This window comes from Brienomyrus brachyistius, chromosome 17 (assembly GCF_023856365.1).
Source record: "Brienomyrus brachyistius isolate T26 chromosome 17, BBRACH_0.4, whole genome shotgun sequence".
NCBI classification, from domain to species: Eukaryota; Metazoa; Chordata; class Actinopteri; order Osteoglossiformes; family Mormyridae; genus Brienomyrus; species Brienomyrus brachyistius.
In genome coordinates, this window is record NC_064549.1 from 6,618,165 (window position 1) to 6,635,328 (window position 17,164).

Sequence of the window (17,164 nt, forward strand, 5' to 3'; positions counted from 1 at the left end):
GTTAAAGCAGAACGAAACACCAACGTCAGATTCATTATGAATTTATTTTTCTTAAATATAAACAACTCTCACATTCATCTTTATGCACACATTTCAGCGTGTGGTTTCAGTTTTCTATCTACGATAGTTAACGCTACCAGAAATGGATAGATCGCTTGTTACACGTATAAGAAAGGGCGCAGGAGAGAGCTTGATATTTTTTGGGTGGGGGAGACAATACCTTAAATGCAAAAGTCTGTTTTTAGGGGGGAGGAATGAAGCCAAATTTTGGGAGGTACATGTACCCCCCGCACCGCCTGCTTCCTACGCCCCTGCTTTTAATTATACCACAAAGTCATTATCTTTTTGTTTCGCTTTCGCGTTTCTTTCTAACTAATAAAACAATACCACTTCCTGTAATTATATTTCGACATATCTCTAATAGTAGTCTATTTTGTTCCTAACTGTGGGAAAACATGTACAGTATATGACTCGGCACAATCAAATACAACGCCTGCGCCCCCTATTGGTGGAATATTACTGAAATGTTCGTTTTGGGGCGGCTCGGTGTGATTGGCAGTTTCTCTTTTTAAGATTTAGTCTGAAACAAATTATATACATCTTTGCACCATATTAATTGTCTATATTCTACTTTTGAATATAGTTAATGAAAAGATGATGCTATTTATTGTTGTGTAACATACGTGGCATGTTTTTGCATGACAAAAAGTATTGATCCTGTTCTCAAATGGTGTGTGTTCCCCCTATTCCAACACGTTCTGAAGAATCTAATCATAACAGCTGTACACCTGCCAGTTGAAATGCACTTCATGAAGCTGTTAACGAAGACTTCCTCCGGTCATGACCTTTGACAGCATGACTTAGAGTCACCATATGGTGAAATGGACGCGCATAATATCACAGGTGATTCTGGTCGTTTCGTGCCCCTCTGGAAGGCACTGGCTGCCGATTGCTGCCAGTTCAGAGAAGCACACCAGCAGGGTCACAGCGCTCCATGTGCTGCTCATCGGAAGGCAACATAATTTCATATCTCAGGGTTGCCAGCTATGGTCAGCTGGCAGGAGTGGGATTTTCGAGACAAGTCTGCACACATCTGCTCACACATTCACATGTAACAGTTTTATTACCATGTAAAAGGTCTGTAGGGTTTGCAAACTGCCCCCAACGCTTTTGATGTTCTAATTTTACGTTTATAATGGAAAAACATAGATTTGCTGTAAGATTTCTTGCATGAGCGTTAGACTCTGAAAGCACAAGCGTCAGGCCAGATGCGTGAGACTTGGCAACCCTGATACTTATAAGACCAGCTATGGAGTGTGCACAGGCTGACATATTATGCCGTTCAAAGAGGCTATTTTCAATTGTTTAATTTGTTCAGTGTAAGAGATTGGCAGAAGTCCTACAGGTGTCACTGATGTCATTGCTGTCAGAGTAGTAGAGAAACCTATTTGCTCCCTTGCAAATGGTAAGAATGTCCAACAGGGGGCGCTCCACTTTAATGTGCCATTTGGTAGGGGAAGTGAAGTTCACAATGCAAGTATCCTGGCTTAAGAATATAACTCACAGGAGGGAGAACAGTTAGAGACCTGCTGCTCTCTGCTGGGACAACCATGCTGTAGCTCTGTAATCTTATAAAAAATATTGCGTCCAAGCCAATGGTAAAAATTCCTTGAGAACATTTTCAGCTTTTTTTTTCAGCTAGACCGAAGTTACCTTCGGTCTAAGTCGACATTTTGAGAGTCTCAGGACATTTGACTCTTTCTTTGTATTTAAAAGCAAACCGTCTATCCCTAAAGCCAAACTCTCATTGTTTTAACACTTAAAACCCTACATTTACCACACAGAATACTGATTCGCTCCAGTAATAATCAGGATACACTGAACAGCAGTGTTTTTGGACAGAACCATCACGTCAATCCCTTGATGGAAGGTTCCTTAAATTAGTTTTATCTTCAAAACTTTCAGTTCCATTTTGGAATCCACTAAAAATAAAACAAATGTTACATATAAGATATGGGAACATAAACTATTACAATTGTTAGCTTAGTCATTGCCCAAAATGTCCCCCTTCTGCTCTCCTTTTCCAGAAGGTGAGCTGGCCAGGACGAGTACAGCCATACATGGGGGAGGATTTGGACCCCTCCAAACAATACTCCTATTATCCATTTCAGTCTCCGAGGCTCCTTGGCTGGTTCTCCTACAAAATACAAAAGGGATATTAACAAGTTATTAACAAATTGTTCACTGAAAGAAGGAAGATGTCTCATATTACTTCAGACGGAGACATTCGTTTTTCAAGTAGTTTCAGTAAAATATGCTTTCTTAAGAGAAGCTTCACTTTATTAATAGTCATATAATTCACCCTAATGCTACTGAAGCTTAAACCAGGTACAAAGCCTCCCCTAGGAGGTACAAAGCCTCCCCTAGGAGGTACAAAGCCTCCCCTAGGAGCTTCCGGTGTCCCCCGCAAATTAACAGCAGCCCCCTGACACCCGCGAATGATGCACAGTGGCCCACAAATCTCACATCCCTCTATTCAACAGCAGTATAATTAGCCACAACCCCGCCCCACCTGGTCAAAAAATTTTACCACACCCTCTCCACAACACCCTAACCCCCACCCCCCCCCCAACAGCACTAGGTTTGGCCAGTATCTGATTTTCAATACAGTCATACTGTCCAGTCATTGTACTGAGGTACACAGTATTTAAAAAAAAAAACAATGCTATTCTGGGATTTCCCAATTAAATTACATGCATAAGGTACGATGTCTTTTAAAATAACATCACTTTTTATTTATAGTATGATGTCATTACAGATGCTCCTCTACTTAAGAACTTTCAGATATACGAACAAAGAGCTCCCGTTTCCTGTCCGCAAATCAATTTTTTTTCTGCGCGCTAATTCCGCCTAGTACGACTCCTGGCCGCTGCTCCCGCCGCACAGCGGCGTAGCGTGCGTACTCCCGGCATGCTAGGTCTTTGTATTTGCGTATACCCTTAAAATGATATTGATTAATGACTTACGAACATTTCAAGTTACGAATGGCCGTTCGGAACGTAACTCATTCGTAAGTAGAGGAGCGTCTGTATTCACTTATAGAACGTTATTTTAATATAATAAAATAATCCAGTAGCTAAGTGACAATCTGCAGGTTGTGCAGATGTATGACATGAGATAAGCACACAATGAAAAACTAACACTTACTATCTGTTCTGCTAATACTCCTGGGCTCGTCGTTAGCTCAGGCTCCTGGGTACTGGCCGAGTGGATCTCTGCCGGAATCCTCTCACAGTCACCATCGGGGACGACCTCTTCCTTCACCGTGCTTTCTGTCGGACAGACGGAACCTTCATCTTGGACCCCCGCACTGTCCCCATCGATTTCGGCTTTGGCTGTAGATGCAGGGCCATCGGCCTCAGTAGTCTCTTGCGACTTCTCCAAAGGGGTTCCGGGCACCTCCCCTTCCTCGCTACTCTGCTGAAATGAGGATGCCCCGCTTTCTGTGCCCTGCTCCTCTATGTAAGACTTCCTGTGCTGTCTGGAGGGGGGGCGTCGCTTCATTGAGAGTCGGGGGCGCCCCTAGGACCACGCAGCGAGGAATCGGTTAAGTATGCTTGGAAAGTGAGCGAAAAACGCATGATAAAACAGTCAGTAACATCAACAGCCGTAAAGCCAGTTATTAGAACACATTATACACAGAAACCTCAGTAAAACTTATCATAATTTATAAATAACATAAAAAAGACATTAAAGATCCAGCTGGCCATGTGACTAATTACTGCAGTCTGTGCACATGTGAGAGCGATGCCACAAGGTGACTCTGCAGGCTCTGAGGTCAGGCAGCCATTGCAACATGAGGCGAACTAGGCTAAGGAGATTATGTGCCAAACCACTGATGTCACATGATCAGGCACCCCTGAGGCAGGGCAAGCTTACTGGGGGCTTACAGGGTACCTATAAAAGGAAACAGGTCACTCCAGGTAGCGGTTATGTCAACAAGGGGCTTTGAAACGATAGACCTTACATCATTCCCTCCAAACCACACAATCCACTTCAAAGTTCATTCTATGTACAAACTAAGTCAGTGAATTACACCATTCAGCTTTGATGCTGACAAAGCTGTACGAGGCTCCTCACCTTGTTGAAGCTGGGCAGCACAGCGCCCTCTGCAGGCCTCTCAAAGGTGCCGGGCGTGTTTTCCCTGCTGGGGGGGTTTGCAGAGACAGGTCTGGGATGCAATCTGCCTTCGGGACTTCGGACTGGAAGCGACAGCGACGGTGGGGACAACACAAGGTTGGCCTGGGCGGAAAAAAAGGAAACAAGATTCACTTACTGTTGGTCAAAGTACTAAAAAATCCCATCCATCTGTAAGAACCACTTAACCAGTATAGCAGTGGTTCTCAAACTCGGTCCTCAGGCCCCCGCTGCCCTGCTTATTTTCCAGCTATCCCTGCCACACACACTGCTGATTACCTGGATCAGGTGTGTTCAGTCAATCAGAAGCTGAAAGACAGCTGGGACTTGTGTGTGGGGCAGGGATAGCTGGAAAACAAGCAGGGCAGTGGGGCCCGAGGACCGAGTTTGAGAACCACTGCAGTACAGGGTCTCAACACAGGACTCGGGGTGCGGGACTCACAGGTAGACACACAGATAGATATTCATCCCCAGATGAAACTTTGGGATAATGAACAGAGGAGAAAAGTTCAGTTCAGAAAGTACAAATTTAAAGAGTCACAGTCAACCAGTACTCAGCTGGTTGGCTGGAACAAAATCTTGGTCTGGATTTGGTACTTTCTGGACCTGAGCTTTCCACCTCTAAGTAAAATAGTGTCTCTAAATTACTCATAATTAAACACCTTTTCACTCTTGGACTGCAGAATGAAACCAGAGTACATTGAAGAAATTCAGGCAGTGATTTTGGCATCAGGATTTCAAACCTCAACCACCCAGGTATGCAGGCCCAGTGATAACCAGAGCTGGGTAATTCAGGTCCAGAGAGTAAAAGTCCAGACCAGGATTTTGTTTCAACCAACTGGTTAAGCATAAAGAGTCACAGTTACACAGTACTAAACTGGTTGGTTGAAACAAAATCCCGGTCTGGACTTTTACTCTCTGGACCTGAATTACCCAACTCTGGTGATAACCACAATGCCACCCCTTACATATTACTTGAAAATAAGTTTTAATTGAATTGTTGTCCAGGGCTGTAGAGCCAGAAGGTAAGAGGAGCTCTTAGTATCTGTAAGGTAAATGGTGCTAAATGCCAGCTGACCCAGGGATACTGCTTTGAGAAATTGTCAGCTACAGCCATTTTACAAACCGGAAGCTACTCTAAATCAACCTTTTTGTGAGTTATTGTACTACACTGAGAACTGAATATAAATTACATTTACGCTTATGGCTATAAAATATATAGTACTGTTTTTTTTTTAAATAAATGGTACACTTCCTGTATTTCCATGTTAGGTCCTGCTGGCCCGAATCAGACCACTTGTGAGCCTTCAAACTGTAGAAGTCGGGCTCAAATCGTAAAAGTGAGGACTCAGGTTTAAGAGAGCAGAGAACGGTGTCAGTTTGCTTGCCTGTCTGCTCTCCATGCTGTGAAAAAGACAATTCAACAACTTCCCTACCAATGCAGATACTGAGTCACACAGAGAGCAGCTATAATGTACATGAACCTCAACTAGCATGGGTAGTGTGGGTTTAGGGCAGTTTGCTCCTACCTGTACCGGTGAGAAGAGCAGCAGAGAGAAATGGCAACCCCTCTGTCCCATAGCTGCTCTCAGCTCAGAGAGGCTCTGATGCCTGGGATTGGTGTCAGCAAGTTGGTCTTCCTGTGATCTAATTGGCTTGTTTCACCTGTGGTTATCCCTGGCAGCTTAGACGCCGGACTGCGCCTGCTTTAGACCACTAGGTGGCTCTAGCACTCAAACAGGCAATAAGCAACGTTTCACTCTAGCCACAGGGACTTGCACACAGAAGTTCCAGAACCTGGTCCCAGTTTACAAGTCCCTGGGCTCGTCTCAACCGGGGACTTTTTAAGCTGCTGTCCACGTTCCTGAGTCACTTTTGCACCACACAACAGGAACCGGGATCTTTATGTTAAATAAGCACGGGAGACGCAAGAGGTTCATTGGTTAAACTTCACGCATAATTTCATACGAATCGACACCCCCACACCAAAACAACGGAGGATAATTAAGTCAACATGTTCATGATTCTTATTAAATTTGGCCAGCACAGAATACAAAACGTTGTAACATTATCCCGCTAATAGGTGCTGGCAGGTTTCATCGCTGGAAAAAAATTGTACATACGACATGTTCATGATTCTTATTAAATTTGACCAGCACAGAATACAAAACATTGTAACATTATCCCGCTAATAAGTGCTGGCAGGATTCATCGGCGGCAAAAGTATATTGGTTAGCGATTTAATTTTCGCGAATGCAAAAAATGCATTAACTGGTGCATTAAATCTAATTGACGTACACAATAATTATCTGCTCAGTTTTAGCTCCGCTGTATCTTTTTTTCTGCACTTCCACGTAACTTGATGTTAGCGCTGGTGCTTGTAATCAACCAATCACCCAGCTATGGCTGTAAGCATCAACCAATCAACAAGCTATGGCTGTAAGCATGAACCAATCAGCAAGCTATGCTGGCTCCAGAAAAAAAGTTCTGGCTGTGTTATGTTAATGACAATATCTTACACAAGCTAAGGGCTAAAGCGGTTTTGGCAAGAAAAAGCAGAATGACATAACTGACAACCCAAGTGAACTTATTTCACGTTTTATATTTTCTGAAGTGTGGATCATAGCTGAAAGGTGGATGAACAGATGAATAAAATACTTTGATGACAACACAGATAAATTTTGAATGCTTGGTAATGGGCAAAATGAGCTTAGCTGCATCCATCCATCATGTAGCCACTAATCATGGTTATGGTTGCAGGAAAAAGTAATTAATGAGCTAAATTAAATATAAATGAATGTTGAAGATATTTTGGTTCGATATTCTTCTTTTGCTTCACTGTGTTAGAGTTATTGGCATCGACAGAGTTCTCAACAAAGTAGAATGAACTAAACATTCATCCATCCATCCACCAGCTCACGTCCAGCACAGGCTCGAGGTGAGAACTAAAGTAGTTTTTTATTATATAGGCATCTTCAGGGCACATACCTGCAGTTTCTCAATGAGGGCAGAGTTCCTGCTCTTGGCTTTGGGAGGGGGGGGCGAAGGCGTGGTGGGTTTCTGTGATGATGAAGGAAATACATTTCAGAGCTCACAGCACTGTGAAGCAGGTCCCGGGGCCTACTGGGAAGGGCCTGCTGGTCAGAGCCTACTGGACAGGACCTGATGGTCAGGGGGCTACTGCTCAGGGCCTACTGGTCAGAGTCTACTGATGAGGAGCTATTAGTCAGGGTCTACTGGACAGGACCTGATGGTCAGGGCCTGCTGGTCAGGGCCTACTGGTCAGGGCCTAATGTTGAGAACCTACTGGTCAGGGCCTACTGGACAGGACCTGATGGTCAGGGCCTGCTGGTCAGGGCCTGCTGGTCAGGGCCTAATGTTGAGAACCTACTGGTCAGGGCCTACTGGTCAGGCCCTACTGGACAGGATCTGATGGTCAGGGGGCTACTGGTCAGGGTTTACTGGACAGGACCTGATGGTCAGGGAGCTACTGGTCAGGGTCTACTGGTCAGGGCCTAATGGGGAGAACCCATTGATCAGGGCCTGCCGGTCAGGGGCCTACAGGTCAGGGCCTACTGGTCAGGGCCTACTCCTCAGGGCCTACTGGTCAGGGTCTACTGGTCAGGGTCTACTGGTCAGGGCCTAATGGGGAGAACCCATTGATCAGGGCCTGCCGGTCAGGGGCCTACAGGTCAGGGCCTACTGGTCAGGGCCTACTCCTCAGGGCCTGCTGGTCAGGGGCCTATTAGTAACACAAGCTAAAATCAGCACACATCAGTCTTACTTTTACTGTGTCATATGAAGCAAATATGTGGTTTAATTCATTGAGGGATCCAATGTGTGCAGAAGTGGACAATTCAGGTCCAAAAAGATAAAAATCCAAACCAAGATTTTGTTTCAACCAGCCAGAAAGTACTTAGTTGGCTGGGTGAAACAAAACAGTTTCTCATCTGACTGGTGTTCAGTAGATCGAGTTGTGTGTGGTTAAAATGATAGATAAATAAAAAAATTAAACTTTACATATCATCATTATTTAAAGGTCTTCTCAAAGCTGGCAGAGAAGACTCTTACGGTAACATTAATGAATCATTACTTCCATGTTATACATTGTAGCAAAGGTTCTGTCATTGTCAGCATGATAACAATATTACCTGAACATCCTTTTAATGCAATTAATGTTGAAAAATATTGTTGTATAATAAAACAATACACCACTAAGCTTTGAACCCATGAGCTATGAAGAGTAATGCGGCAGTGTTACCCTGCCCTACCAAATTGTTAGCTGGGTAGGCCATTGACAGTTCAGGATGAGAGAACTAGAGTTAGTGGAGGACTTTATGAGGAGAAGAAGGAAAAGAGAGGGGTCATGCATGGCAGTTCGGAAACCAAAATGAGGGACCGACTTGCGTGTTACACTTGGGTTTTCTGTTCTGAGGAAAACGCATTCAGAACATGGCTGATGGTCATTCCAAACGCAGGCACCTGTGAATCAGCTTGAACGACATGGCTTTCTTTTGGTAGGCAACTACTGAAGATTCCATGACTGGGGGATGGAGATGCAGGTCCTAAACAGGCACCCCCAGACGATTGTGACGATGACTCTGCTGTATCAGTCTCACCTCTTTGGTTCCAGTGGACTTTGGAACTGGTGGATCTTTAGGAAAGGGGGCCCCAAAGACTCCTGCCTTGAGAATGGAGGACTTGGCTGGAGATCCCTGGAAGGCAGGGACACTTTACAGATGCACTTATGCCACGGCACGCAATGCTCAGATTTATCAAATGGAGCTGGGTTTTTTTCAGCTTGACAGTTAAGACAGAGATGTTGTGGACAAATTTCAAGATGGGGCAGAATTATATACTGAGCTGAAGGGGGGGGGGGCTATAAATCCTTATTATCCCAAAGACCCAAAAGAGTTTCTCAACCTGGTCCTCAGAGACCTGCAGACGGTCTGGCTGGGAAGTGGGAGGGAGCATAAATGTGGACCGTCTGGGCGTCCCTGAGGACCGCGTTGACAAACACTGCCAAAGACCGTTCGAATGTTTGAGAATGTTCTGGCACAGTCATATAGACCAACGTAAAATAAACAGCCACACAAACACCAAAACAGGACATGGTGAGCAATGGAACAGCAGCAGAGTGCATGTTTGGCTATTAATATCATATCACACAGTGGTTAATATTTTTGTAACAATTTTCATATTTTCCTGAGATTAACGGTGCCCAGCACTTTTCAGAATATTTTCACGTCCTAGAAAAGAACCTCACTCAAACACACCAAGGTTTTATTCATCCCGTCTTCCATTTTCCAGTCACTTATCACTAACCACTTAGGGCAGTAGTTCCTAATCCGATCCTTAAAAAAAATGTGGACTGTCAGACAGGGAGCTCGAAGGGAGCAAAAACCTGCACTGGCTGCGGGTCCCCGAGTGCTGAACTGGGAAACAGTGACTGAGGGTTATGGGGCAGCCAATCCTAGACAGGACGGGATGGTAATCCATCACAGGGTACATACACAAAATCATATATTATGGGCAATTTAGAGTCAATGATAATCCTAATTGCAAGTCTTTTGATTGTAGGAGAAGAGGCATATCTCACAGAGATGACATACTAACTCCCCCCATGCAGAACGGAGGTGGTATTCAAACCAGCAACCAAGAGGTATAATGTAACAGAGCTACCTACAGAGGCACTCTACATCCCTTTAAGAAATTTTTAAGAAGCAATTAATCTCATTTGCATTTCCTGAATGACCAGCACATGCTTTCGTCAAGCTCTCAAGTGTTTCGTCAAGCATTTTTCTATGGCAGAACAATACATAAAGCTAGGGACTGAAAACGTTTCTGTGTGGAACTTGAGCAGTATAAAAATTTCTATGGAGATGTTTTCCAGATGGAAGTAGACAGAACTAGCTGATGGCTGGAAGTAGACAGAACTAGCTGATGACTGGAAGTAGACAGATTTAGCTGATGGTTGGAAGTAGACAGATCTAGCTGATGGCTGTTTCCAAGGGGCGGTCAGTATTTTAATGAGGCTCCTTGTTCACAAAGCACGCCCTTTGTTATATTAAGTCACTCGGCAAGCAGGAAGCTGCCCGAAGAACAGCCCTGTTTGCCATTAAAGTGGTGTCTCCCAATCCTCTGGGAACCGCAGACAGTCCAGAGCTCCCTGCCAGACATTCCACATTTTTACTCCCTCCCAGCTCGGAGCAAAAACATGGACTGCCTGTGGGTGCCCGAGGACCGGATTGGGAAACACTGCTGTACAATATCATTTCCTTTTCAGCCAACAGAATTTTTTTTTTTTTAACAATTACATCACAGCCATCCGTGTGTGTGAGTGTGTGTGTGTGTGTGTGTGTGTGTGTGTGTGTGTGTATGTGTGTGTGTGTGTGTGTGAGTGTGGGTCTGTATGTGTGGTGACCCAGTACCCAGTATTCTCCTCTAATTAAAGCTGCTAAATTTAACATTTGACTTTACTGTGGACACTCTTGCTGTCTGTACAAGCAATTTCTCCGGGGGAACGGAGAACTATGTTAAGGAAACAAATGAAACAAGAAACTTTTGCGGTAAGTTTGTTGCATGATAATTGTCACAAGGGAAAAGCGGAAAGTTCAGGATAATGTGTATTGTTCTGTAATAGCTAGACAGACTTCCTTTCTTCTGAAGTTTGAGAGGCCCACAAAACACACAGGAGATCTTGTCAAAGTAGCCAAACAGGCTGGAGATCTGGTCTTGGCAGACTAAGGCCCCCAACTGGACCAGGAAAAGGATGCCGGCCAGCATGGCTGCTGACATCATCAACAATACAGTTCTTTTCAAACACTGACATCTATGCATGGCCTATATCTCTCCTGAATGCTGACTCTATATCCACCACACTCTGCAAGCCACTGGTTCTAATTTAATATCAAGGGGGCGGCATGGTAGTGCAGTGGTTAGCACTGTTGCCTCACACCTCTGGAACCTGGGTTCGAGTCTCCGCCTGGGTTACATGTGTGTGGAGTTTGCATGTTCTCCCCATGTCGTCGTGGGGTTTCCTCTGGGTACTCCGGTTTCCTCCCACAGTCCAAAAACATGCTGAGGCTAATTGGAGTTGCTAAATTTCCCGTAGGAGTGTGTGTGTGAGTGTGCCCTGCGATGGGCTGGCCCCCCATCCTGGGTTGTTCCCTGCCTTGTGCCCATTGCTTCCGGGATAGGCTCCGGACCCTCCGCGACCCAGTAGGATAAGCGGTTTGGAAAATGGATGGATTTAATATCAATGCTGAATGGAGATCTCTTACACAGTGACGCAAAACGCCATCCAGCTCCCCCTTCATGACCTGCTATTACAGTAAGTGCCTCTGCAGTTGGGAAGAGGCACCGCCCATAAGTGTAAACAAAGGCAAAAATGTATCTCTTCACTGCTTTCATTTCTGTACTCAACATGTCCAGAATCTTCCCTCTCTCTCTCCCCATCTTCACATCTTATCCGTACCATACCTTCCTTTTCAGAAACATTCCCTGTACATCCTGGCCTAATGATGTCATACTCTGCTGCCTTCTCATCCTCTCCTACAGTAGGTATCAGTCAAGCTTCCCTGTCCCTCTACATACTCTGCTCTGCTTTTGAGTTTTTTGTTCTTTCCATCTGTTCTTCCTATTTCTTTCTTTAACATGCCCACTGGCATCTTCTGCGGTGCTTCTCCTTGCTAGTGCCCTGCAGCGTTTCATTCGCAAGGTTGCTGGGCAGCCAGCCACACATCCCTTTCCTCTTCTGCGTATTTTGTCTCAAGGAAACAGAAGCCAGTTACTGTGCTGGGAGCATAAATCCCGTTCCGTGTCCAACAGCTGCCTGCGAGTGTAGAAAGCTGAGGTTCGCAGTTCACAAGGAGAGCAATAAGAACACTGACACACTCGAAGATTTCACAATAAGTGGGGGGTCTTTCCCCTCCTTCAGATGAACGTTACTTACAGTGCGAACGAAAATGGAATCTTGAGCAGTTTTACTGTTTTCAGAACTGTGACACGTATAATGAGGACGAATGAGGCATTTGCTGTTTGGGAGGGAAACATTGTGACTATTTCGGGGGTTTGCAGCCTGAGAAAACACTCTAGACCTCCCAGAGTGCTTGACTCTATCCATGGAGAGGTCCATGGGTATATGGCTGGGGGTGGGGGGCTGGGGGAATATTCTGATCTTTCCGACACTCAGCCAGTTATGGCCAGTTACCATCTTGCTAAAAGGGAGCATGGCATGGAAGCCCACCAATGTCATGTTTATGACTTCCACATGCCATTTCCCACCAGGGATCTGCAGTTTCCTCTGTATTTTTCTCATTGCTGCGACTGACACAGAGCAGCTAGGGACACAACGGTCTACTGACTTCTTCGATTTGCACGGTGTGCTGTGTGAGTTCGTATACAGTATGTAGAACATTCTAGGGTGACCATGGTGGGAAGGGTCTCTTATACAAGGAGAAGAGATTTAAGTAGATTTCTGCAACAGCAATGACCAAAATGACTTAATAAGAGGCGTAAAACTAATCTTGCATGGTAACACAAAGAATGAACCTTCAACATAAGACAGTAAGATGGTCAGACCTTGGCAGAACTGCAGAATCGTAAATGGGTACGTTCACAGATGCAGTTGTGCTTCTAAAAAGTTTTTTTTGTCTTTATGAAAGGCATCTATTAGTGTGATAAACTACAATCTATCTAAGAAGACAGAGCAAAATGTGCTGGGGGGGGGGGGCATTCAGGGCTGTCATCCCTGGAGAATAATGAGAAAGTTAAACCCCCTCCCAATGGCTGGGAATCACAGAAACTGTTATTATCCCTCTCAATCTCTCTCCTTCTCTCCCTATCCCTCCCTTCCTCTCTCTCCCTCCCTCTCTCCTTCTCTCCCTATCCCTCCCTCCCTCTCTCTCTCTCCTTCCCTCCCTCTCTCTCCCTTTCCCTTCCTCTCTCTCTCTCCCTCACACACAAACACAGACACACGCACATAAACAGGCACACAAAGAAGTTAGGTGTGCCCCCTCCACTGTGACACATCAAATCACAACCGTATTTAAATAATCCAGTAAATTAAATCTTTGTATTTGAAGCTTAAAATTAAAATAATCACAAGATGTCAATCACAGTTGTCACTCAGGCAAGAAGGCTCTGCCTTTAAGCCCAGGACAAGTCACAACTACGACCATATTCTGCTGATTTTGTACTTTGCTGCTGCCATTGAGTGAGGTGAGTCAATTTATTTTGCATTACATTTTTATTGAGCAAACACTAAGTGGGGTCAGAGGATCACCGGGGGTCAGGGGTCATGCTCGGAGGCCCTGTGGCAACATCACTCTGCTGACTCAGGGATTTAATCCTAATTCAGTTAACCACACACTACCTCCCATGCTTGTGAAAGGTGTTTAAAAAAACTCAGATTTAAGTCAAGGTATCCTCAGAACCACAAGAAATATACCATCTGTCAGGTACAGCAGAGACCGAGGCTGACATCACTCTACTGAATTCCACATCGGAATTCAGGTCTTCAGTAGTTTTCAATAGGTTTCCGAGTGGTGGATATGCGGGCATCCTGTGGTCAATATTTCAGTTAAAGGATTCAACATGTACAAGATAAACCAAAGTTTCTGCTTCGTCAGATGGCTGAGGAAAGTTGGGATGATATGACCATCACCAACCTCAACAGATGCATGACGAACTCTGTCCGCACTGGATGCATTACATCATGATGAGGAAACTGCACAGAGATCACAGCAGAAGGTGGTGCAGGCTTCTCAAACCATCACCAGGACAGGGTCACCTCCCACTGCCCTTGAAGACCAGGTGACCTTAATAAGGGCTGTGATTCCCAGCTCAGCCATTTTTTCCTGTTTCCCTGCTGGGAGACGGCAGGGTAATATCAGCAATCGAAGCGCACTGTCCGAAAAAAAGTGACGATTTGTGCCTTTGAGGGTATGATTACGTGTCAATGTACCTTTGAAGGTACAGAATGGAACAATGGGGGTAGATTAACGTTGTTTGTACCTTGGGGAACAGAGCTGCAGCAGGGCTATATCCTTTTTTCTGAGAGTGTACCCACAGGCCCTAAGGCTACTCAACACCCTCTATATATATAATATATCATTACATTGAAGACCAACCTACTGGTCACTTGTACACCAATCACATGTTCTATGTTTTTGTGACTGTTTATTATTTTGTGTTATGTACTGTCTGTGTTGCCTGCAGCTTCGCTGTTCTGTTATTCTTTAATGTACTGCTGGCTGTCAGCATGCAGAAACCAAGCATGTATCTCACATGACTTTCTAAACAAAACCATCAGCAGAAACGTGTCCTGCCCACGTCTTGACTAAATAACGACTTAGGATTCCTGATTGAAAAGGAAAAGCAGACAGAAATAAATCACTTAGTTTTGGTGGTAGTGGTGATGTGTTTTAGTGGAGTCACTGGATATCTAAGCTTGATAACCTATGGTAATACTCGTCCACAACCAGCTGCACGGGACTATTAAGATAAGGTCCACCAGATTTTAATGTCAATTTATTATTATTATTATTGTTGTTGTTGTGATTTTGTTTCCCGTTTAGTTTCAAATGACATATGGAAAAGCTGCATATTCCTATTTAGCGAAAGCCTTCACTGTTCGACTTGCATGATTTTATAAACACGCCATTTCCTACATTATATTATTAAAACGCCCGCCTACCGGTATAACTAAACACTGAGTGTTGGACCTCATGAGGGAAAATAATACAACTTGGCATTTTTTAGGATCAGTCTTTTTAAAAGAACAGCTACGGTACTCGTCGAGACACACGCATTTGTGTCCTTCATTCTCACTAAAAAGAAGCAGGAGATCCAAAACAGTGAAAATAAGAAGTTTAAGTTCTTGTTTGACTCATCAGTTTCCAACAGCTCAATATTATTAGATATTAAGCTGCAATTATTACATTTTCCAGGCAAGTTCACACAGAAAATGAGTTTCAAGTATATTTTTAAAAAAATAAAACGTGTTTATTTACTTTCTTGACTATAGGTTACTCAAGAACATGTTCCGTGGTGTTTAACCTGCAGCAGGAGCCCGTGAAGCGCAGTGTACATAAGTATGGGGTGAGACGTCGCTTCCCCCGTGTTCGGGAAGGAGCTTCAGCCCGTACAGTCTGACATTCAACACGCAATAATAAACAGAGCGCTAAAATAAGTACATATAGGCTATTTGCGCCCAGGCAAATTCCCACCGGGTCCTAAATTTAATGCTGTCATGACAAAACTTTCTTTTCAAAGAAGATAAAATGGAAGGCGCTTGAAAGCAGGGAGTAAGTAACAGGAAATATCTCCGCACTTCTTGGAAATGAGAACAAGAAAGTATCGTACTACCACCTGCGAGTGTTAGGCACCTTTACAGAATAAAAGATGGGAAATTAAAGACATCAGCAGATCGGACGGGGAATTAGATCTATCAAAGTTACCCAGAGAGCTGAAAGCGAACCCCGCAACCCGAGTGTATACATCCCTTAAACATATTAGTTAATAAAAAGCTTATTACCTCCATCCTCCACTCCGGGCGTCCGGAGATTTTTATAGCCCAAACTTTCGTTGTTTGCACAGAAAATCAGAATAGTTCCTTTTATACTGCGCAGCTGCTGCTCTGTCTTTGCCCGTCTTTGTAGCCGCAGGACTCGCAGATGCAAACACACCCTTCGCTCCGCTTTATCAGCAGCCAGTCCGGCAGCATGCCGCCCATCCATCGCCTCTCGCACTTACACACATGTCATACGTCTTACGACAGCCTGTGCAACTGGATGCCACTTCAATCCCCGTTTTGTTTCATTTCATGGTAACAAGTAAACACGTACTCATTTAACTATGTAGAGATAAATACTCCTTGTATTTATTTCCATTATATTAATATAGCATACCTAGCGAGGTCTGATCTTACTGCACAACTTCCAGATGTGGCCACGACATAGAAGTCTACACTAGTGGCCAAAATTGTGGAAACACCCAGCATTTTATTTGGCTTTAAAAATTACTACACGAATACTGACTGTAATTGTTATAAATAATTGAAGAACGTTTACAAATATCACGCAACGGACGATTAAATAACTGCAGTTACTGGAGTAAAGTTCTGCAATCTCTAAAAACTGGAAGTGATTCCACAGTTTTGGCCACTATATTGAACACTGTTGCTTGTTTAATTTGCTAACCAGGTTTTCAACCCGCATTTGTGTCTCTGCATGACTTTCAGTGCCCATGTGACAGTGAATAATCGTGTTTGCACGACTGTATACGCGATTCCCGTATTACAGGCAGACTTGGCCATTGGTGCCGCTGCTGTGATCAGAAGAGCCGTGTTTTTTTGCACTTTGCGAGACGGACGGAAGGCTGCAGCGGAGGTTGAGGGGAGATAAGACCGAGCAAAGCTTACATCCTGTTTGACATAAGCCGTCGTCAGAAGAGACTGCATGGAAGACGATTCAGCCGCAGGCAGATGTCTTCAGGAAGTCACTTTCCTCTGAACATGCAGCACCAGCGGTGTTTCCCGTTGGTGAAAAGCAGACGCAAGGAGGCAGGTGTGGAGACGCAAAACAGGAAGCGTGTTCAGCAAGCGCCACAAAGAATAGTGGAAGTGGAGGAAAGTCTGTATATTCTAAGAAAATCTTTATAATTGTCAATCACAAGGAATTCTCTTAAGATCAGTTAAACTCAGTTGCGTGGACAGGATTCCAACACTTCAAGATGATGAAGATTAATAAAATTTTAGATTTGTAGCAGTAGATATTAAGATAAGATTTGTAACAGTAGATAATTTTAGATAAGGTTTGAAGCAGTACAACAAAACACCAACAAGTTTAATAACACATATGAACTGACATGAGCTGTAATGTAACTCACTTTACATTTCGCAATTGTATTTCATACTTAAGTAATTAGTCTAATGTGTTACTACAGCAGCCAGTTCTGACTGGTT

The 17,164-nt window shown here is 44.2% G+C and overlaps 1 protein-coding gene and 1 long non-coding RNA gene across 4 annotated transcripts; one reads left to right on the forward strand and one right to left on the reverse strand.

Annotated features, from left to right (window-relative positions):
- Positions 1–25: 25 nt before the first annotated feature.
- zgc:153184 (uncharacterized protein LOC751652 homolog) lies at positions 26–16,156 on the reverse strand. Of its 3 annotated transcripts, XM_048980302.1 has the most exons (6): positions 15,737–16,156; positions 8,817–8,912; positions 7,186–7,257; positions 4,141–4,302; positions 3,208–3,582; positions 26–2,197 (listed from the first exon to the last, which is right to left on the reverse strand). In XM_048980302.1, exons 1-6 carry the CDS (start codon positions 15,740–15,742, stop codon positions 2,168–2,170), a joined length of 741 nt encoding a protein of 246 aa, XP_048836259.1. In that variant the 5' UTR covers positions 15,743–16,156; the 3' UTR covers positions 26–2,167. The 3 variants fall into 3 exon arrangements, with proteins under 3 accessions (XP_048836259.1, XP_048836260.1, XP_048836261.1); XM_048980303.1 differs by lacking the exon at positions 8,817–8,912 and having other exon boundaries at positions 15,737–16,151; XM_048980304.1 differs by lacking the exons at positions 7,186–7,257; positions 8,817–8,912; positions 15,737–16,156 and adding an exon at positions 5,727–7,179.
- Positions 12,922–14,106, forward strand: LOC125711428 (uncharacterized). Its single transcript, XR_007383017.1, has 2 exons — positions 12,922–13,419; positions 13,735–14,106. It is a non-coding gene; the product is annotated as an uncharacterized LOC125711428 (long non-coding RNA).
- Positions 16,157–17,164: the final 1,008 nt, after the last annotated feature.